Raw genomic sequence first — 21,976 nt, 5'->3', positions numbered from 1 at the left:
TAAGAAGAAACTCAGCCAGGACACCAAGTTAATCCAAACAAAACCAGCAGAGAAATAGGATATCCAACTCATTTCACTTCAACAGTTCTTCACTTGATTATGTTTCTAGACAGAAAGACCCAGTAGGAGCAGATCTAATACGAACAGCATTTTGCGATAATTTATGTTAACTGAGATCTAATGGTAATTTTAGACTTGTGAAGTTAGCTCTGAAACCTGAGAGATTCACAAAATCTTACAGCGGAGGCTATCTGTACACAGAGAGGACTGCCTTCTTGGGACACCAGGGAAGCCTGGAGTCTCTAGAAAACATTTAGCCACGCTCCTCTTCAAAATGAATAAACAGAGATCCCTAAGAGACAGCGCTTTAGTAAGCCCTCCTTATTGAAATGGACTGCTGGGGAGAAAGGTTGGAAAAAAAGGAAAAAAAATGGCAGAAGTCTGGCTATGGGATGTGGAGAGCAAGCACGGGCAGCAGGGCTGGAGAAGGAGCCCTTGTATATGAGCACAGGGACAGGGGAGGGATAAGAGATGCAGATCGGAGCGGGGTGAGCTCAGACAGGCATCCCAACGTGGGACCAGCAGGACACAGTCCCACATTGGCAGGAAGAGTTTCTGAAGCCATTTGCTCCTTATTTTCCCTTCCTGCATGCAGAAATCACCTTGATCCTGTGCATTATGTAACGACAAGCCTTCTCCACCAGCCTCTGACACGGGTGGTTATTTAAGACACTTTTAAGTATATTCCTTTGATTTGTATGTTAGTATTCACTAGGCAGAAAAAACAGGCCAAAAATAGGATTTGCTCTAATGCAGTCTCATCTTCTTGTTTATTTCTTATTGTTTCCTCCCTGTGTAACTATGTAGGTCAAACAGATCAAATTAATTTCAATGCCTCTGCCTGAACACCGCTAACATGTAGGTTAAACAGCATTGATGCGGGCTCTCTGAGCGGGAATACGGCAGCGTTAGCTCCCTGAGCTGGAATAAGTTTGACCCATTTATTAAACTTCAGTTTCGCAGCCAACATTTCCTAATCTGCTTATGCATACCTGATCTTGTCAGAACTCCCCATGCTAACCCCAGGCCTCCTGCTCCCTGGGCAGGCAGCGCACAGCAGCAGAGCTGCGAGGCACAAGGAGATGCTGCCGCACTCTGATGTGACCTCTGTGGCCACAGCTGTTATGGGCCAACCTAGGAAAGTGCCCTTCACTGTGGGACTGATTTGCAACGAGATTTGGATAATTTACTCCTAAAAGCAATGTATCTGCAAGTATTTCATTAAAGCTGCCCAGGCAAAAGCATCACCGGCAGGGACGCCCAGCAGCTGGGGCCTGCTGCATCTGCTGGCTGCCTCTGAACAGCAGCACCATCCTCAGGAGGCAGCACAGGCACAGCCCAGGTGTTGTCCCTGCACTCATCACCTCTGTGTGCCCCCAAAGCACTCAGCAGGTTTCGCACCAGTCCCCTCCTCACCAGGGCCATGCCCTCCACCCACTGCCAGACCCACGCACCGCTCCCCTCGGGGCAGGCTGCAAAGCCATCACCTTCACACACAGCTCAATCCTGCTTTTCTCAATGAGCACAGATTTATCTGAATTATGGTGTCATTTGCAGAAAACAAAGATATTATTATGAGATGCAGTTTTGGAGCAGAAAGGCCTTTTGTGGTTGAGTGAGAACTCATGACCTGATTGGACTCCTCATTCAATGGCCTCCTTGTAGACAAAACCTCCAAGCATCGTTTTTGATCAATTGTAATTTCAAGTCATTTTAGCTTATTTATGGATGACTGCAAAGACACTTGAGCTAACAAAATAATTCATGTTTGTTTGCACAGACAAAGCCAAATTTAATAACACAGCCTTTTTTAAAATAAATAAAGTTATGCAGTACAAAAAGTACACTCAAAGCCATTCTTTCTAGAAAGATCATAGCACAAACTCCAAAGTGCTGCTTTTCTCCCTCTCAAGCGAGAGCCTTCCCTGAGATATACTTGATCACCTCATGCTCCCATAAAAAAAGACCCAGCACATCCACTTCCGCTGCAAGCCAGGAGGTTTCTCCTGGGAGTGTAGACCCATTAAAGCCAAAGCTCCCACTCAATTCCTCAGCCCCCAAACAAGCCCCCAAGAAGTTACAAAACAGCTCACAAAAAGACAAATAAATGCTGTTACAAAGTCCAAGCCTCCTCTCCTGTTCTGGGCCCCACAACACACACAGCTGCAGGCTGGTGGGGGCACACGGTGCCAGGCAGGAGATGCTGGGCAGAACTGGGGGCTCACACACAAGGGAGGGGTTTCATTCGGGAACTTTGAACCTCTTGCTTTAAGAGCACAAAAGCACCTCTGGAGAGGAAAACTAAAGACCCTTTTCCCCAAGATTAGCTCATACCTGCTTGGATTATCAGTCCTCTGCTGCTAACCACATCCTTTCTCCATGCTGCTACTTCTGCAGGTGTCCTCCTGCCACCATCCCTCCCCACACAGCCACCCCCCTCCCATTTCTTACCCTCCTCATTCCCTCCCTATTGAGCCCATCTGTGTCCCTTTTGCCTTAATTCAACTCAATTTGCCACCTGCCTCAGCCCTGCTCCCACCTGGCACATGCAGTATTGCTGGTTTTGACATGATTTCTTTCTTTTCCTTTTCCAAAAGGAATGGCATTACCTTTTTCCTCTCTTGATATTTTGACCCCTATCCATTTTATGCCTGATTTTAACAGTAAGCAGCAGCAGGTGCTTAAGCTCCATCCTTTTACCCGCTATTAATATTTATTACCCGGTTTGCTGTCAGCACTTTCACCTGCCTGGCAAAACGAAATCTTGACACGCTGGGAAAACAAATGCGAGTTGTCACAACCCCGCGTTCCTCCACAGGGAGGGCTTTGGCCCGAGAGATGCCAGGAGCACGTGAAGGGTGCCAAGGGAAGCCACGCGTGACTATCGAGCCCTGGACACAAGGAAGAAGGAGAACTCATATCCCAGGGGAGATGGGTCCCTTCGCCCCATGGCCCACAGGGGGAAGGATGATTTTGTAGCTTACATTATCCAAGTTCACTGCACGGCTCTCACAGATTGTCTTAAACGATCAGAGGCAATTCACTTAATCTGTTATGCCTCTCAGTTCTCCATCTGCAAGAGGGAGATAATACATCTCTCCTCCAAAGCCTTTGTTTTTTCTGCTTAGACGGTAAATTCTTTAGAGCGGGGACTGTCTCATTGTACATTTAAACAAAGCCTTGAAGAATGGTTTAGGTTAGGGTCTTTCAAGTCTCTGATAAACCCCCAACAACCCCACCCACAGAAAACCGAATGAACTGGCACCACACCAGAATTCTGCCTCTGCCTGTCAGGAGTAAACAGCATCCAGATGCTTTGCTTACCTTCCCTACGGCTCTCAAAATTGCTGTAGGAATTATTTTTGTGTTTTCTTTTGACTAGATAAAAAACAAACGATGGCAATGTTGAAAGCATATATATATATATATATATATATATATATATATATATATATGAATCTTCTACGTTTTATGTGTTCTGAATTTAATTTTGCCCCAAAACGCTCCTGGGGGAATCACATAGTTATTTTAATAGTCCTAATTTTAAATCCATTTAAATGTATTTGTGCACCTTTAGACCCAACTCATTCAGGCATTTACACCACGGTAATGAATTGTATGACAGCAATGTATACACAGAAAGAAATCCTTTCCTTTTGTAGAGCATGCATGAGCACTGATTTATATATTCAATAGTTAAGTTCATTGGCATGCATAGAGTCAAGGGATCTTTGTTAATCTAGGACATTTGATGGTGAATGTTTGAGAAGATGCACATTGAGAAAGTCTTTCCTATTTTCATGTCAGGAAATTAGAAATATTATAATGAATTTCAATTTTTCACATCTTTCATCAAAGCCTTTGAAAAAGGTCAGTATTTAAACACGTTATTTTAAAATGCCTGCTGCAATTTGCCTTTCCGTGGTAACTACAATGAAGGATCCCATAGCATAACACCAAAACAATCCTGCGGGACTCCTCTGAGTCCTGATTGTCAACAAATTTCAGCATCTGAAGGAAAAAAAATATGATGCATTTCATAGGCATAATGAGTATGATGGTCACAGTAAACATTATATAAAGTACTTACATTTCATGCTTTCTCTGAACTGGGAGCTCCCTAAAGCCTGGGGTTGCCTAAATATGCTGATATATAAATATTTATTTATTTATTTGTTTTCAAACTGGTCTTCTACATATTTTAAGACAAAACTATTTCAAAACTATTTGTTAAATTTGACCCAAATTTTGAAAAGGTTCCACCTTGCCGCCACCTTTGCATTTTTATTTATTTTGCTGTGGTAACTCCCAGCTGTAAGAGCTCACTCATCCCCAAGCCTTTAATCTCCTTATTACTTATTCAGATTCCGTCCCAGCCCCAAGAAATCAGGAGCTGTTGTCATCCCAGGGACGTATGAATAATACTGACTTCACGCAGAACAGCAGTCAGCATCCCTTCTCCAGAGAAGTGCTTTCTCTGGCTCCCTGACGCCCCAGATGAGCTGCAAAAAAAAAACTCTTTTTGAATTATCTCTTCCCATGCCCCTGTTGAAGGACTTCATCCCTGCCAGGGTGCCCTTAGCAGCCTCTGAGAGTTTGCAAGAGGGTTTCTTTGGGTTACGGGGAAATAATAGTGCCTGCAAAATTACCTACCAGATACTCCAACTGCAGTTGGGTTTCATCCTCACTTATCACAGTTGCAAAAAAACCTTGCTATCTGGTTCATATAAAGTAACATAACTGCACTTCCAGTGATTGTAACTAAATGCAGTTAACCTTAAAAAGTCACTTTTACAAACAGACTGAATTTATCTGGATTTAAATTCTAGTTCTTGTACAAAGACTTAAGAACAGGTTCCTCCCCATTATTCAATTTAACAATAATAATAAAAACCTCCATGACAACTATAACAAAAAGACTCTGATAAAGCCTGAAACCTTTTTGATAATGAAACATACAATTTCCCTGTTTGAAGCATCATTCCCCAGAGAACATTAAAAAAAAAAAAAAAAAAAGACATAGAAGAACTGTCGTTTTAAAGCTGCTAATGTAAAGAACTGCGTACATGAACAGTCCATGTAAAAAATAGACTTTCAGAAAAGCTAGAGAAAAAATAGTGGGTGGGAGAGACGAGACATCTTAAATGCAGTGTCTCATTAGGACAATTACAGGAGTCAATAAAAACTGGCAAAATTGAAAAAGATTCAGTAGGCTGCTCAGTTCAATTTCCATTTAGTTCACAGACAGATAGGTCAACTACAGCCAGTAGTCATCTCGTTTGGTTCCCGTGGTGCGGAGGACACTGCAGTACTGGTAACCACCTCTTTTCTCTTGGCATCCAAGCATACCTTTTGTCGGATCGTGACAGCTATTCACCATCTCATTGCTTTTTAAAATAAGTCTATAATCACACATCTATATTGTAGTTCTAACAACATTAATTAAGAGCAGATAAACTGTCATATAAGAAACAGTAACGTGAATTAATTAAGGTTAGTCCTACCCTGACTCAATTCAGTTCTAAGTCTTCCAAGTTTTTTCATCAATACCTTTTCATTATAATGCCAGAGAGGAATTAATGCACTGAGAGGATGTCAACTATTTGAAGAGGATCAAGCACTTGGGATGCCAAAATAACCATCAGAAGCACTAGATTAATACATTAAGTACGAGTGAGATTGTCAAAAAGTGCGAGAGCATCAATGCGGTAGGTCACACGGCTGCACTGCTGAGAGCACTGGAGGGAATCATGGGAATTAGACTCATGAGTTCAATTCAATACACCACATGATTATAATTTTTTACCATGTAAGACTTAAGTCAAGTTTCAATAGCTTTTTGTACTAGTGAGTACTTTTAAATTGGAGAGCATGAGACCTCTATGTTTTTAACATGCCTCCCTTCACTTGTCAAAGCACCAGAATCACCTGAATCAATGTTCAACAATTGTTTATAAATATATATATGTATTTTCAATCATAGGCGCTTTCCTGTACTTGAAAATCTTGAGAAATGTCTTACACATCTAACAGCATGTAATCTTACTGCAGTTGGCATTGTATTTGCATGACTTTACAGCGATCCTAGCTCCAGTAGCCGTGGACTCCTGGGAGAGTCTCAGCTTTCATTAAAATAATTGTGTCAAAACTCCACGTTGGTTTTGGGCCTTTCAGGAAGGCTCAAGTTTGCAAGATTCATTAGAAAAAATAACTAAATAACTAAATAACTAACTAACTAAATAAATAAATAAATAAATCAGATGTTTCTCATGTCTTTTCTGACTTTTTTTACAAACATTGCTAGTTCCCAAGGTCCAAAGAGCATGATCACATCTTAAATAAAGCATATGACCACGTGTCTCCTTTTCTCTGTTAGCTCTATTTATTGCATTTTCTAGTGCACTGCTCCTGTCCCGCCAGGACCTCAGAGCTGCTCTTGGTTATTGCTCATTACCAGCAAAGCTGTGATCACGACTCCCCAGAATCGTGTCCTTGTCGACAAAGTGTGAATTTAAAAACTCATTTGGAAATACATAATGATAAAGTATGAAGTGGGAAGAAAAAAAAAAAAATAACCTGAGAACTTCATTTCAACAGAGAGGTAAGGCTGAAAACAATACTTAAATACATTTGTCTCCTCTTAGGATCCATCCCACCAATAACCAAAATCCACGGCTCTATTTTCATAGTGCCTGGTGCTTGGCAGCTCCAGCTGATGTCTCAGCGGGTGTTCCCCGAGCTCCAGCAACACCCACCAGCATTTCTGCAGCTGCAGGTTTGACTTCTGGCACTTCAGGGATCAGGTTCCTTACACAGAAGTTAAAGATGTCATTGATTCCCTTTGTACTGCCAACAAATGGACAGTAATCCTCAGGCAGGCTTGGGTTAAGAACCCAGCTGTGTCCATCCCTACCACCTTTCTTCCAGGCCCACACCTGCTGCAGGCACACACCTTGGCCAGGGCAGCAGTCAGATGTCATCACCAAATTTTTCATCTACCACTAGTCTTTCCATCTACCACTACGCTGAGGTTGTCAACAATACCAGCACATCCATCTGACCAAAAGTAATACTGGAGTTAATACTTAATTACTTAATTAATACACCCGAATGTATTTCCATTATTCTCCAGATCCACTAGGATTCCCAAGCAAAGAAGCATAAAGTTTAAAAATTAGCAATCCTGGCAGTCAGAGATTAATCTGTGCTAGAAGTGGACAGGATTTCCATCTGCATGAGACTACTACTGGCAGGGCTCCCTCCCTTTCCTCAAAGAAAATGTTGAGTTGGTTATTTATGGGTAGGTTTTGTGTTCGTCTCTGAAAGACAATGAGCAAAGTCCTAAGGTAATGGCAATCCCTATAATTCTGCTGACAAGCTCATTCTAGCTGAAAAGTCAGTGCTGTTTATGCATTGTCATTATGATAATTTTTATACTTTTGGTATTATGCTAGCAGCTAGAAGCCCCAGATGAGGTCAAAATCTCGTAGGACAGCTTTCCCAACACATGCACTTAAGATAGTGCTCATGCTGCATGCAAACTCTGTTAAGCTACCCCCTGATTTCTATGCCAGCGTATATTTTATAGGTCAAAGATAAACAAACAACACCTTGGAAATATTTTTCTTAAGTCACTGATGCCTCCAATTAAGATGAGCAGTATGCTTTTACAACACAGGTGAAGAGTTCTGTGGGTTTTGCATCTCTCAACAGGTCCAGGTTTAACCATACCTATTACGCTTTGCCAGCTGTTAAAACAAAGAGATTATGATTGCACCACGTTGTGAACACTGGGAGGGAGGGAGGGCAGAAAAAAACACCTGGAGAGCAAAACTTTTTTTCTTCTTCCTTTTACTTGCTGTTCTGACAATAATCTTGCCAAGCCTGAAGACTCCCAAGAGCTTCTCTGCACCAAGCACAATGTCCCTCGGAGCCAGCCCCAGCTCACCAGCCAGTGGGGCTCAGGGTCGCTGCTGGCAGCACTGCGGGGGGTGCCTGGGCCAGGCCAGTCCCTGGGGGCAAGCAGGGGCCCTGGAGGCTGTATGGCTCCTTGGGAAGGCTTATAGGATTGCAAGCAAGTCAGGGTGCAGGAGCAGATAAAAATCACATCTCCATCTTCCCTGGGCTTACAGCAAATAAGCTCATCTGCTAGTCTCAGAAGCCAGGTCATGTACTACGTTTTGAATTCAGATGTTATCTAGGCCCAACAGATTTCATATGAAGCACGTTTCCACAGCATAAATAGCCCTACAGAGCAGCCAAGTCTCCACGGTCGATTCCCCCATCACCTCCTGGAGCAGCAGCACCTGGCCTTGCAGCAGTGAGCCCAACCGAACAAGGAGAAGCTGAAGCCGGGAGAGTTCTTTGCCTGAATTAGGAATAAAAATACATTTGATGTGGGGAGACATAACAGAGCAGCAGCTTTGTTCCCACCTGCAGCTCACTGTGCTGGCTGAGCTCACAGCCCTCTGTCCCGAGCACAGCTCAAGGCCATTAGGACCAATTCCCAGCTGTCTGAGTGCTATGTACCTTCAAGTCCATTTTCTCCCTGGCTTCTATTTTTAAAATTGCTACAGCTTATAAGAGTATTTTGTTCTGTGCCGTGACAGGCTGTCATTTGGTCTGAACACATCCCTTCCCTGTGCTAAGAATCCCTCAGTAACTGTGCAGACACGTTCCCTATGGGCCGCTCTTAGAAGGCGCGCTGTAGGCCCCATGTCGCCTCCTGCCCCCGTGTCATGGGGTAACACGGGCTGAGAGGGAATGCTCACAGCACAGGAGGGACAAAGCACCCCTACAACACCTACTGGCCAAAGCCAACACGGATTTAGCCATCCCAAAGCCAAACAAAGGACAGCCCTCCAAACACAGGCCACAGAAAACGTTACACAAAGAGCTGGTGTGCTAAGAGAGCTGGCTATAAACATGGGGCCTAGCTCGCCGTAACTTCAATTTTCACTGTCTAAATGCTGCGAAAGGCTGCCAACAAGTTACAAATGATGTCTCGTGAAGCTTTACAGTAACAGTCAATGTGGTGATTTGGTTTTCCAGCATGGGCTGGGATAAAATGAAAAGGGGAGGGATTGGACGCGTGCTTTATTTCCACCTCCCACCGGCACGGCCCCAGCCTCAGCATTTTTAATTTGTCTTCATGGAGCACGTTAAAGCAAAGTCTCCGTCAACAAAGATGACAAAAAGATTCATGAGCAGCAGAAACACGATTCGATTGAGAAAGATTGTGTTTCCTCCTAGCTGTGTGTTTAAACTAAACCTCATTATTTTGTTATTTTTAATATGCGCTGTATTTATTATAATTTAAGTGACGAGATTTAACACGCTGTACAAAAGCAGTGGGAAAGACAAAGTGAACAGTTTGCTCGTTTTGCTAGCTCAATGATACCTTTATAATGGCAAAAAAAAAATCTTCCTTTTATAAACCCAATAGCATCTTATCTAAAATTCACCCTGGAGATTAAGATCAGCTGTCAGACCAATTTTCCAGACTGCTTAGGAGCTGAGAGAGGAACAGTGGAGGGAGGGAAGAGGTAGAAACACACGTTTATTGCTTTAAAAAAAAATGATTTGAAAAACTAGCAAAAGGAAAAACAAAGCAATATGTCTAAATAAAACATTGCATTAAAATGTATGTAATGATTTGCTGCAAGGAGGTTCCACAAATCAGCTGGTTTGCCCCATGGAACAGCTAATACTTTTGATAAATTGTTACTACTTTTTTCATAGTTTAAAGCCCGAATGATATAACCTAGCTGACTTGCTGCTGCAGCATTTACTTGCTTACTACCATGCAAACATGTCCTATTACCCTTAAGAGTCCCAAATCTGCTTCCAAACCAAGCTGCCATGCAATGGCCAATGGCCCTGCTCTAATTCCCCATGTGACATTTCCACCGTGCCTGATAAGAGTTTTGAGCAGGGCTCAACTGCTGAGTTGTGATAATCAGGGACGAGTCGCTGCATGCTTAAATATAAAGCGCAGGGTGACAGCACAGCACAGATGAACGCCCAGAAACAAATATGGGGTTTATTTCACAAGTATGCACTTACCATAAACGTAGCAATAGAATGCCCATTTTAATAAACAATTATCATCTCACTAACAGATGGATTTCTTAAGAGAACAGTAGATGTTTTGCTCATCTCAAGCAGGACATTGTATAGAAGGGTTATCAGCCTCATTCCTCTGTGCTTTTGTGCTTAGAGGTGTTTATTTCCTTCTGAAATTTTCCTTCTGAAATAAGATCCTTTCTGAGAAAATAAGCATGGGGTTTGGAGGCTTTTTAATAACAATTGGATTCTCTAGAAAAATGCATTTATCACAGGTGGGAAAAGATGTTTTTTGAAATTTGTCATTGCTTCATGGATTTAATGCCCTGCAGCTTACTGTGGCACAACCCCCTGAAAATAGAAAGGCACATTGCCATGGGCTTCCTCCCTCCACATGCTTGGCGTGCTGAGCTCTGCAGCATCCCTGGACATGCAGCACAGCATGGAGGGAGTCAGGGCCTTTCTCCATTTCCACTCGTCTCATTTAGCTAACAAAGTGAGAACAAGCTGTAACTCCCTGAGGGCTGATGCCATCGTGGCTGTTGGAGGCAGATGGAAAATTAATTTTTTGTCAGCCTCAAGAATGCCACGCAGCACACAGATCTCTTTACCTGTGATGCTAACACTACTCTACAGGAAATATCTTCAAGTACAGGAACAGGTGTGGAGCTCCCATTGCTGAGGAATCAAAACATGGAAATATCCTTTACTTATTTTGAAAAGCCTTCACTATAACAATGGCACACACACCTTAAAAAGACAATTCCTTTACTTCACTAATAGTGTGGTATCTTCTATGCTTCTATGTTGCTTTCAGAGAGAAAAAAAAAAAAAAAAAAAAAAAAAAAAAAAAAAAAGACAAACAAGTCATTCAATTATTTTTTATTGTCAGTATCATTTCTATGCATTCAAATACCAGAGCAAAATTACCTTGTGTAAAAAAATAAACACTTCTCTATTAGTTCTGGATTTTATTTACATAAAAATTACAACTTTCAGACAATTTTGAGTTGACAGTTTCCCTTTAGCTTTTATTTATTCCTAACATGTTTATTGTGCAGAGATACTTAGAAACCACCACATGCATTGCTCTCCCAGAATGAAGCTCCATGCTTACAGTGAAAAGGGGATTTGCTACAAAACTTGTATCCTACTCAATCTTTCTTTGGCAACAGCAGAACTTTTAATACTAACTTGGCTGCGTTTATCTCAAGATGTCTAAAAATAAGTTTGTCTTCGAAAAGAAAGCAAAGAGAAAGCCTTTCACAAAAATAATGCATCATAAACTTACAACAAAAGTAAATGTCTAAATCTTCACAGCATGTTGGTAGCTCAGCCAGCAGTGGTGGTGATCGCCACATGTGCAAATGGGGCCCCCATGGTGGCTGTGCTGCAGCTGGTTCAGCAGGGCTCATCGCTGGTGCACGACTGGCGCCTCCGCATCCCACAATTTGCATTTCATCCGTGATCTTGTATTGAGGAGCTCATTCGTTGTTGTTGCTGGAGATACAAAACTGCTGCAGTTTTGAAGGCCTGAATTCTCCTTTCTCGTGGAAGAAATTTTCCTGTTGTCCCCCTCCCCCTTTTTTTGTATAAAACATGCCAATAGCTAGAGATGAAAATTCTGCAGAGATGTGAACTCCTCCAGTGTCGCCAAGTGCTGCACTATATTTACAAAGGAACTGCACTCAGCTTGTACTGTGTGCAAAAATACCATGCATATAATTATGAGGCTGAATTTAATGACATTGAAACAAATCTCCATTCTGATGAATGCATAATTACTGTTATTAAAATATTTATGAAATAATAAATTTATTAGAAAACCTTCTCCATATGAGCTTGCAGAATATTACTCTACACAAGTCTAAAATGGCAGCAGAGAAAACAAATTTGCAAGGCACTGAACCCAAGCATTCCCATCCCAGATGGTGTAGGCATGAAAGTTTCCTGAGGTTCCTCTTCAGAGCTTGATGATCCTGAATAGAGACAATTGGAAATTTATTATTTGCTTCGTTTGCAAATTTGTCAGCTCTTTAAACAAAGGCTATTGTGGAAGCATAGCTCTTGTGGAGTTTTTGTTTAGTTGTTTTGTTGTTTTTGCACAAGCAGTCTAGACTGGAATGCATCACTGAAATGACACAGAGCTGAAGAGAGCCACCAGTACTCATCCAGACCTTGGACATTTAGGCTAAATCTAAAGCCTGAGTGAGACAGAGGTAGAGTTTCCCAGGTCCCAGCTGAGTATATGTTAATCCCGTGGATAAATCTCTCATTAAAGTGGTCAGAGTCTGCTTTTTGCTACCTAACTCCAAGCAGAAGAGCGAGCAGAAATCCTGCTTTAGGAAGGGACCTATTGCATCTTACGTTGCACTTAAACCTCATACCCTGCTGTGAAAGTACAGTCAAAACAAAGCCAGGAAACTTTCAAAAGAAGATAAAAGCTGCCTATTAAGAAAAAAAAAAAAAAAAATCCATGGAGGCTGTAGAATCGTCCTCACTATGTGTTTGTAGAAGGTGAGCCAGGCACCTGCTAGAACCAGCTGATCCAGCCCAGCAGTGACTTTGGGGCACTGCCAGCACAACAGCCAGTGGCAGGAGGGGAAGTGACAGCCCGTGCCCCAGGAAAACAGGAGAAGGGCACAGGAGGGGCTGGAGCAGGGAGCGAGGGGACAACTGAGCACCCATGGCTCACACCTGACTTCTGTGGGGCCCACATGAACTCCTACAGCTAAATGCACATATGGACATGGTGCAGCTCTTACCCAGTGCAAAGGGGCTGACACCTCTCCATGTACAAGGTGGGCAAAATCCAGCCAGCAAGGTGTGAGCAGTACAGACTACCAAATTCTCATGTTCCTAACCCAGATTTAATAAGGAATTCCATCCCCCATCCCCATTTCAATTTTCTTGGGCCTTACAAAATTTCCTAATACCCCTGATGAGGACAAAAACACCTGGTTTCTAGTGAGTGGCTTTGATATTATGGATTGGTCTCTGCTTATTTTTGTTTTAGGAGGTCTCCTGGAACCAGGACAAAGGGAAGCTTAAAGCTGTCCAAGGGGATCGGATGGATCCCTGCCCAGCTGCCACCCCACTGACATCAGCCAGTGCTGGGTGGACTCCTCAAAGAAAGCACTGGAAATTTGTGGTAAGACAAGTACGTGCCTGCATCCACTGCAATCTTCAGATTTATAGTCCCACTTATTTATTGGCACTCTTCTAAGAAAGGTTAGGATTAGGGCCTTCGTGTAAGATAGTAATAAATGCCTGCTGTAAAAATCACATGCAGGGATGTATAGTCACTTTTACACCATCGTTTCTCCACCTGAACTTCAGTTTATGAACAAAGGGGATGACTTTTCCAGCTAACCCTGGAAAGCCTCTGTAACAGCACTACAATCAACTTCTTTGTGCTCCCAGTGACAAGCGGTGTTTAAAGCTGGAGCCTCCTCGCCTTCAGCCCCACAGCACAGAGAGTGGAGCTGCGGGGCTGGGAGTGCTCTGCACACCGACCACGGGCATCCCGGGCAGCTCCGTGTGCTAAACCCTGCCAGCAGGGACAGAGGTGTGAAATCTCTTACAAAGGAAGCGGAGATGTGGGTTTGTACCAAGCCATCTGAGGAGAACCTGGATCACAGTCATTTTTCAGCACGTATCTACAGCTTAAGGCTTTGGCTTTGTCAGCAGTTGTTATACCCACAAGCAAAAAGGCAAGAGCAGTTGTAAAACAGTAAAAGCAAGATCTAAGGGCATATCTACAGCAAGCAGTGGAGCAAAGGGACCACACCAGAGCCAGGTCCAGATTATCTTGCCTTTGAACTGGAAGCAGTAAAGCAGCTCCAGCAAGGCTGGGGGAAGACCTGAGGCTTCTGCTGCTGGGAAGAGAGGGAGAGCTGCCCTTGCAGAGCATCCTCCTTCCAGGTCACCATCTCACCCTGCACCAGCTGCACACAAACCAACCCCTCAGGGCTTCCCCCCTTTCCATCATGGGTTCTGCTCATCCATTGCTCCCTGTCCAGCAGGAACAGCCAGGCCTGAGCACAACCTGTTGCCTGCATTGCTGAACGTCTTTGAGGTGGCTCTGTGTTACTAGAACTCATCTTTCTCCATTAAATCACCCATCCATGATTCTTCTGAGCCTCACACCATAATAACGTGAGACAAGCAGAACCAGAAAGCTGAGCAGCCAGGTGACACGGCTGTCTGCACACTGACAGCAGCGCTCAGTGGAAGCCCAGGTGTGCTCCATCCCACCCTCACCTACCATGACCTGGCACATGTGCTGGCTCCCCCCTTCCCACCCCAGCATCATTCCTGAGCAAGATATTGAAATACAGGTCACTTGTGTTTACAGAATATAAAAAAATATATATAGATAGATATCTATAAGTATATAAAAGGACATGTATCAACATATATAAGTGGATATACGAACCCCTACATACACAAGCATGTTCACATACATTAAAGCAGAGCCATCATCAAAATGAACTTAAAAAGTCTAACAACTTTTAACACTACTCTAGCTGTCCTCTCCACCTCCCCAGGTCAGGCTCTCCTTTACACAAAGAGGGAGCTATTTGATGTGCCCTGCGTGTGAGAAGATGGAGCCTGTGCAGCGCGGGCACTCAGAGGCAGGTCTCCCATGCCTGCTTCCTCCTCCCACTCGGATCAGAGGCCAGGTAGTCTGAGTGCTGCACATCTTCACACAAGCAGAAAGGCAATCTCTAATTAGGAGCACTTCACGGGGGTTTGGGAATGCTTTCCAAGTTCATTTAAAAATACTCCAAAGTGCAGCACCGGTCTGCATTACCACAGCAGCTGAAGAAGAAGAGGATATACACCCTGCAACACTCACATCCATTCAGCATGCTAATGCCTCTCCCGAACATCCCAAATGACACAGCAAAAGCATCACTTACCTCAGTACAAACCAAACAACATCAGAGGGAAGTTGGGCAATGCTGCTCGAGCTGGAGTTGGTCTGGAGATGTAGGAGCAGCTGCCAGGTGGTGTTACTGGAAGCACCCGACCCAGCAGAGTAGTGCCCATCACCTGCACCCCACTGCCAGCTGTGCTCAGGGTGCAACACCCTGTGCCCCAACACCAGATTCAAGTGTGTGCCACACCTCTAGGTGGTTTTGTCACTCACCCAAGGCAGTGCATGGGAGCTCCACCAGCCCAAGTGACTGTGGCCCTGGCCACGGCAAGGCTACCACGCTTTAGTGACCCATGATGAGACCACGCTTTGCTCTCAGCTCTGCTGGTGGTCAATCAGAACAGCTCTGCTGCCCCCAGCAGAAGGGGTTTAGGACCTTGAGAATCATCAGTAGCAAGGAAGGCCATGAGAAATACTTGTTTTTCTTCAGAATTCTCTCTGCCTGGATGCCCACTCCACCACACTAATGACCCGACTATATTGGATACCATGCTCTCAAACAGCCTTAATTACATGCTTCATATCTTCCAATATTATGATAAAACTCATCATGGTCCTATGTCTGGGACAGTCATCATTGTCACTCATTGAGATTAATTTGAATATCACTATAAATAGAAGTAACAACATCTGATATTATGATGCACAGCACTGTGTTGGAGGGTTTTAATGCCTCCAAGCAAAACTCATTTAATAGAATATAATACGGAATATAGTACATGTAGTTTTACAGTATTAGTGTTATGAGATTCAAAACCAGATCAATATTTCTTTCATAAAAATTAATGCCTTGAAATGATCCCTCCATTTGTCATCCCAAAGAGGTCACCTTTTCTCATTTCGGGAGCAAGCTGGGAATTGCACGATGTACTTGCTGCTACGTGCTTTCACCACCCGGGCAGACACTTTCCAGCACCCCACGTGCTGCCCCCACGGCACCCCAGTTATCTGCCAGCCCCCTGCTCACTCCCACTCCTCCTGCTGGCTCCCCTGGCAGAAACAGTCTTCTTCCAACTGTCTCCTTGCAGTCTTTTCAACCTGAAGGCTACAGAGAAACATTTGAAACTAGATTAAGAGCTGAGGTTCTTGCTAATATTGAACTTTACCTTGTCAAGAACATAAATTTTACCATGTTCCCTCTCTCCCCCCCAAAGAAGATATATATATATATATATATATATATATATATATATATATATATATATATATATATATATTCACAGCACCTCCAGCATACCACTAGAAGCTCCTCATGGAAACACGCGAGTTCTTGGCACAAGAATTTTCCTTTCCTTTTGAATGTAATTAGCACCTAGAGAAAAATGCTGCTAAAGCATCTTGGGTTTCTTCCCCAAGGCCAGAGATAAGCCGAGCGCCCCCACAGGAGGTAACTGCAGTGAATTACACTGGGCACTGGAATTGCCTTCTTAGGGGCAGCAGGAGGGGCTCCAGAGGAACCTCTGGCTATGCAAATGCTCACTTTGGGGCCTACATCTCATATTCCCATGGGAAGTTTGAACAAATGAGAGGGAGAAAGCCGTTAGTTTGCAAATCCTTCTGCTGTGGTGTGAAGGACTTCATAGAACCTGGTCAGAGCAGCAGCTTAAAAACCACCCCTTCAACATCCCTGAAACGACAGCAGCACTCGTTCTCTGGAGCAATCCTCACACAGCCCTTATCTTCCCCTCGACCGTGCAGTAAATCCACCAGGAACAGGATCTGATGACTGCCAAAGCCAAATTTAATTCCCTCACGCCAGCAGCTGAGAGCGCGCCACGATCTCCGTCGATACGGGCGGCAGCAGCTCGAACGCTGTAGCTCAGCCAGCCGCAGCCTGTTGATGCAGCGTTGGCAAAGAGGAGATCCCAACTTAGATATTCTTGGAAAATGCACGCCCTCCTCTACAAAAAAAGAAGCATCCAGCTCAGAGCTGCACCTCTAAGTTCTGTTCCTTTCCAAATAATCACATTTCTGCTGGCCTCATCGTGTCTCCAGCAGAAGGCAGGCACTGCAACCTTCATCTCTCATTCAGTGTTAAGGTACCCGCAGAAGGAAATACAGGCAAAAGCACCCAAGGGATATGAGGGAGTTTCAATTTACACTTCCAATCTAGTTGTACGCCTTTATCCCACTCTGTTTTCTAAACAGTTCCCTGAAGGAGCTTGGCCATGCACCCTCACAGGCCACAGGAACCGTCACTGATACAAGAAAAAGGTTTTCAGACAGGAGGAGCTACTGTTGATTGACTATTTAAAATTACATCCACTGAGGACAGAAACCTGGAGCAGTAATTAGTTCATTATCGAAGGCTGTAATGAGAACGGAGTCCAAAAATGAGTTTTCCAGTAGAAGAAAAGAAATGAGTGTGCTGATATTCCCCATATTGCATGGTTTTACTGATAGAAGATGAAACAGATTAAGCATTTGGCTTTTTTTTTTTTTTCCAGCACAGTTATTGAATTTCATGGAGTTAAATTTGTACAGAAAACTATGACACTGAAGTACCAACATTTTTTACAATGCAAAACCAGCAGCCTAAAAAACATACTGCCTCGAAATCCCTCATGCATTTGGAAACAGCTTTCTAAATTGTTTCTGCTTTATTTTTAGAACAAATATTTAATTTACAATCTGCATACTATTTAGCAGCACACTCTAATAGAATTGTATTTTGAAAAAGTCACCGTACTTGACACACTTGAATATTTATGCACTTCTCCCTCCACGCTCCAGCACACCCAGTGCTGTTACTCCTATTGCATTAATGCTGCCCCCTGTGCGGGAGGCTCAGGCCCCTCGTGCTCAGCAGCACGCCTCCCCCACACAGTCCTCTGCCCAAAGTTTGTAGCTTAACCACCATTTCCCAGCAACGTTCTGCAGTGTCCTAGAAAAATCTATGAAAATGCATCGCCTTCCACGCAGGAAAGGAAGCACAACCTCCTGCACAGAGCTCACGTATTTTACGGCAGCGTGGCACACGTGCTGGGGGTCCCAGCCCACAGACAAAGCACCCAGCCCACTGCCCAGCGGGCACAGCTCCCACTCTGCTTCTGAAGAGGGAGAAATTAAATAACAGCAAGAAGAAAGCATCCAGCCGGAGGCATCCCCAACTCCATCCCTCCTGCAGGGAGCTGGCACCAAACCGGACAGTTGCCATCAGATGTGAGCCCAGCACCCGGCTGCCCCCAGGTCCCCTCTGTGTGGGTCAGGCTTGTGGGACCTCGGTGCCAGCTGGGCTGTGCTGAACATCCCAAGTAACTCTCTTAAGGCCCACAGCAAGTTTGTGGCAATACCAGGCACTGAATTCAGGCTCAGACTCCTCCTCCTTTCGCTAAACCCTGTGCTTGCAGAGTGCAGCTGTTTATAGCTTTCATCAGCTGTCATTTCAGAAGAGAAATCCTCACGTACGTGGCTTTGGGAGATGTCCTGCCCCCATAGCAGCTCTGTGCCCATGGCAAACAGCTCGGCAACCCCTCCATGCCCCAGAGGCAGAGCACTCTGACAAGTGCCCGCATCTCAGCATCCCCGGCAGCTTCACTCCGGCACGAGGAGCACGGCAGGCACGCGGGCATCGCCGGGGCCAGCATCCCCCTGCTGCGGCAGCTTTCCAGCTCCCACGGCACCAGGCAAAACCCCCTGCCCCAGCCAGTCCCTGCGGCTTTCACTGAAGGTGCAATTCAGAGATAGAGGCAGGGGGAGGGACCTGTGGGCTTGTCCCTGTGCTGAAAGGACAGCTAATACAGATTCTTTGCATCGTTTTTTTTATCAAAGGAAAGCTTCCACAGAACTTCAAGCAGTAATGGCACGGGTTAATTCAGATCAGAGGACCTCGGCACGGCTTTCCCCTGCTGATACACCTGTTGGCGTTAGCTGCAGATGCTCCCAAAGCTCTGTGCTGTATCGGGAGCAGGCAGGTGAGTGGCACGGCCGGTCACAGTAACATGGTGTGCAGAGAGCAGGGCAAACACCCCCCTGGGGACAGAGCCCACGAGCACCGGTAGCCAGCTGAGGAACTCCCCCCCCAGGCTCTGCATGGCTTACACACGTTTCTTCTCCCCGACTTTAAGGTAGAGTACCAAGTAATTCAATTCTCTTCCAAAATACTGTCAGAGAAATGTAAACACTAGTGAGTAAGATTTCTTTGCAGAGGCCTCCACAGATGGAAAGAGAATTCATCTAGGAGACGTTAGGGGAGCGGCAGCTCGTGCATGAGAACACCCGTCCAGGAGCCACCCCCCACCCCTCAGCGCACTGCCACGGCCAGGAAACCTGCAGAGACCCTCGAGGAACACGCTGGGGGCAAAAGCTAATGCATCTGGGAAAGCATTTAGGTTAACAAGTGTGCTGCTGATTTTCTTTCTAGCAGCTGATTGCTTCTGTCTCCCCATACAACAGCACGTAGTTGCTTAATAGGCACAGTCCTCCTCTTACCTCAAAATATTTCTTTCCTCCTTATTTCTCTCTCTGGCTGGGACACGTTCTGAACTGGTTTTGAAGGAGGACAGGACAAGAGGGAACAGTTTTATGGCATGAAAAATGTGCTTAAAGGAGGCAGAACCAATCTGCAAAATACATATTCAGTAAATCTCTCTCAGGATGTACCAGTTCCTGCTTTCTGGGTGATTTGGATAAAAAGCAATTTGGAGCAGATGCTTAGTCACAATATGTTAAAATGTTTGGATAGACAGAAATACCACTACCCGCACAAACTGCCCGCACGCCGTGCTGTCTGCAAGCCCCATTACGTAAGTCCGGCGGCACCAAAGGTTTCGCAGGTGCCGTGGCTTTGGAGGGAAGGCTCCGAGGATTCCCCCCGGAGTGAGACCTCAGCGCGGTGCCCACCGTGTGCCTTTGCAGGCGTTCAGACGTGCCGATGCCGCCTGCCCTGCTGCCGGCAGCCCCGGGCAGAGCAGACCCTGCTGGGGCAGAACCTGGGCACAGCCCGGGCACCGCTCGCACCCTGCGGGCTCCGGAAAGCGAGGGCCGGCGGCTGGGAACCCCAGGGCGCTGCGAGCCGCGTCTCCACCTGCCGGGAGCTGGGGGGGGAGCGAGGAAAACCGAAGCGGGTCCGTGAGGAGCGCTCGGGAGAGCGGGCAGGACGCGGGGACGCGGAGCGCTGGGGGTTGCCGGCAGAGCCCCGCGGGTTGCCGGCTGGGAAAAGCGGGCAGCGCTGCCCCCGCCGCCGAAACGAGAAATAAAAAACCACCTCCCCCGCACCCCGCACACGCAGCCCACCGCCCCCGCATGCGAAGGCGCAGGATGGGAAGCGAGCAACCCCTCGGCGCACGGTGCAGCTGGGGGCGGCTCTGCCGCTGCCACCGCGCCCGCTGCCGGCGGCTCCCCGGGGCACGGCGAGCTCCGAGGGGCACCGGGGACCGGGGGCAGCCGCAGCCCCTCCGCCTCGTACCCGGTCAGGGACCCGCGCCCCCAGCCCCGGGGTGGCCGCGCTGCCCTCCCCGTCCAGCGGGGGTGGCCCCGGCCCCGCACGGCCGCGGGGCAGAGCGCCCTGCCCGGCCCCGAAGGGCGAGGGGACGCCTGGCAGTGCCCGGCACAGCCCCGTGGCCGCCGGGGGCAGCCCCCCTTGGACCCCCGGACCCCCGACGGGGGTGGCTGCGGCGCCCCCCGCCCGCTCCGTGCCCCCTCCGCCTTGCGCCCGCCGAGCCGGATTCCTCTCCGATGCAAACCCAGCTCAATCATCGCCTTATTTTTTTTTTATTATTTTTTTTTAATTCTCTCCTCTTCCTTCACGGCTTGCTTCTTGCAAATGGGGCGATAAATCCAGAGAGTGCCACGCACCGCCGGGAAGGGAGCCGGGGGGGTGCCGAAACGGAGAGGGAAGGCTGGGAGGGAGGCGAGGAGAGGCGCTCAGCTCCGCTCAGCTCCGCTCCGGGGGGAGGCGAGGGAAGCACCTGCAGGGGCCCGAGCGCAGCCCCGAGCCCGGCCCGGCAGCAGCCCTACCTGGAAGAGCCGGAGGATGTTGGCCACCATAATGGAGACGGAACTCCCCGACGCCCCGATCACCCCAACTACTTTCTCCGGCTTGACGAAGACGGGCGGCTCCCCGTTGGTGCACCGCACGTCGGAGGTGTCCTTCTGGATGAGCGCCTGCACGAAGGTGAGGGACTGCTCCAGCGCGTAGGTGTCTCGGGAGCAGGTGTCCAGGATGCGAGCGCCCAGCGTGACGTTGGGCAGCAGCTCCGGGTCGCTGTTGATCTGGTCCAGGGCGTAGAGCATCGCCTCCAGCCTGTGGATGCCGTTCTCCTTCTTGATGTCCCCGCAGGGCACGCCCGGGGGGCCCTTGGCGTGGACGGGGAAGAGGCCGCCCAGGGTGATGTCCCCCTCCAGCCGGATGGAGTGCGGCGCGTACATCTCCTGCCCCCGCGCCGCCTCGGAGAGCAGCAACTCCAGCAGGCAGCAGGGCAACTTCAGCAGAGTCAGGAGCCGCAGGAGCCTGCCCAGGCGGACCATGGTGCCGGCGCCGCCGCCGCCGCCCGGGCGATGCCCCCCGCTCCCCTGCGCCTTCATCCGGCCCGGGGCGGCGGCGCCGGGTGCCCGGGGCTGGGGCCGGGGCCGGGCCGCTCCCCCCCTGCCTCCGCCGCGCCCGGCGGCCGCTCGGCACTGGGGAGCCGCCGCCGCGCCGCCACCGCTTTAAATGGTGGCCGGGCCGCGCCGCCGCCCGCCCCCTCCGCCGCCCCGCCCGCCGCCGCTGCGCAGGATGCGGCCGTGCAGCCCGAGAACGGGCCGGGGACCGGGGATGGGGATGGAGATGGGATGGGGATGGGATGGGGACAGGGACAGGGACAGGGACAGGGACAGGGACAGGGACAGGGACAGGGACAGGGACAGGGACAGGGACAGGGGATGGAGCTGGGGATGGAAACGGGGATGGGGATGGAAACCGGGATGGAA

At 47.4% G+C, this 21,976-nt stretch overlaps 1 protein-coding gene across 4 annotated transcripts in view; it reads right to left on the bottom strand.

Annotated features, from left to right (window-relative positions):
• The window catches only part of GRM7 (glutamate metabotropic receptor 7), a 274,151-nt gene extending 252,496 nt beyond the window's left edge, over window positions 1-21,655 (bottom strand). For 2 of the 4 annotated variants that reach the window (XM_032194322.1, XM_032194321.1), the window contains exon 1: window positions 21,026-21,652. In XM_032194322.1, coding sequence (XP_032050213.1) covers window positions 21,026-21,592 — 567 coding nt within the window. In that variant the 5' untranslated portion in view covers window positions 21,593-21,652. Of the gene's footprint in view, window positions 1-21,025 lie in introns of all 4 variants that reach the window. The other 2 variants (XM_032194324.1, XM_032194323.1) reach the window with 2 other exon arrangements.
• Between the last annotated feature and the right edge of the window lie 321 nt (window positions 21,656-21,976).

The sequence above is a fragment of the Aythya fuligula genome, chromosome 10 (assembly GCF_009819795.1).
Source record: "Aythya fuligula isolate bAytFul2 chromosome 10, bAytFul2.pri, whole genome shotgun sequence".
NCBI lineage: Eukaryota > Metazoa > Chordata > Aves > Anseriformes > Anatidae > Aythya > Aythya fuligula.
This window is presented reverse-complemented; position numbering and strand designations above follow the sequence as displayed.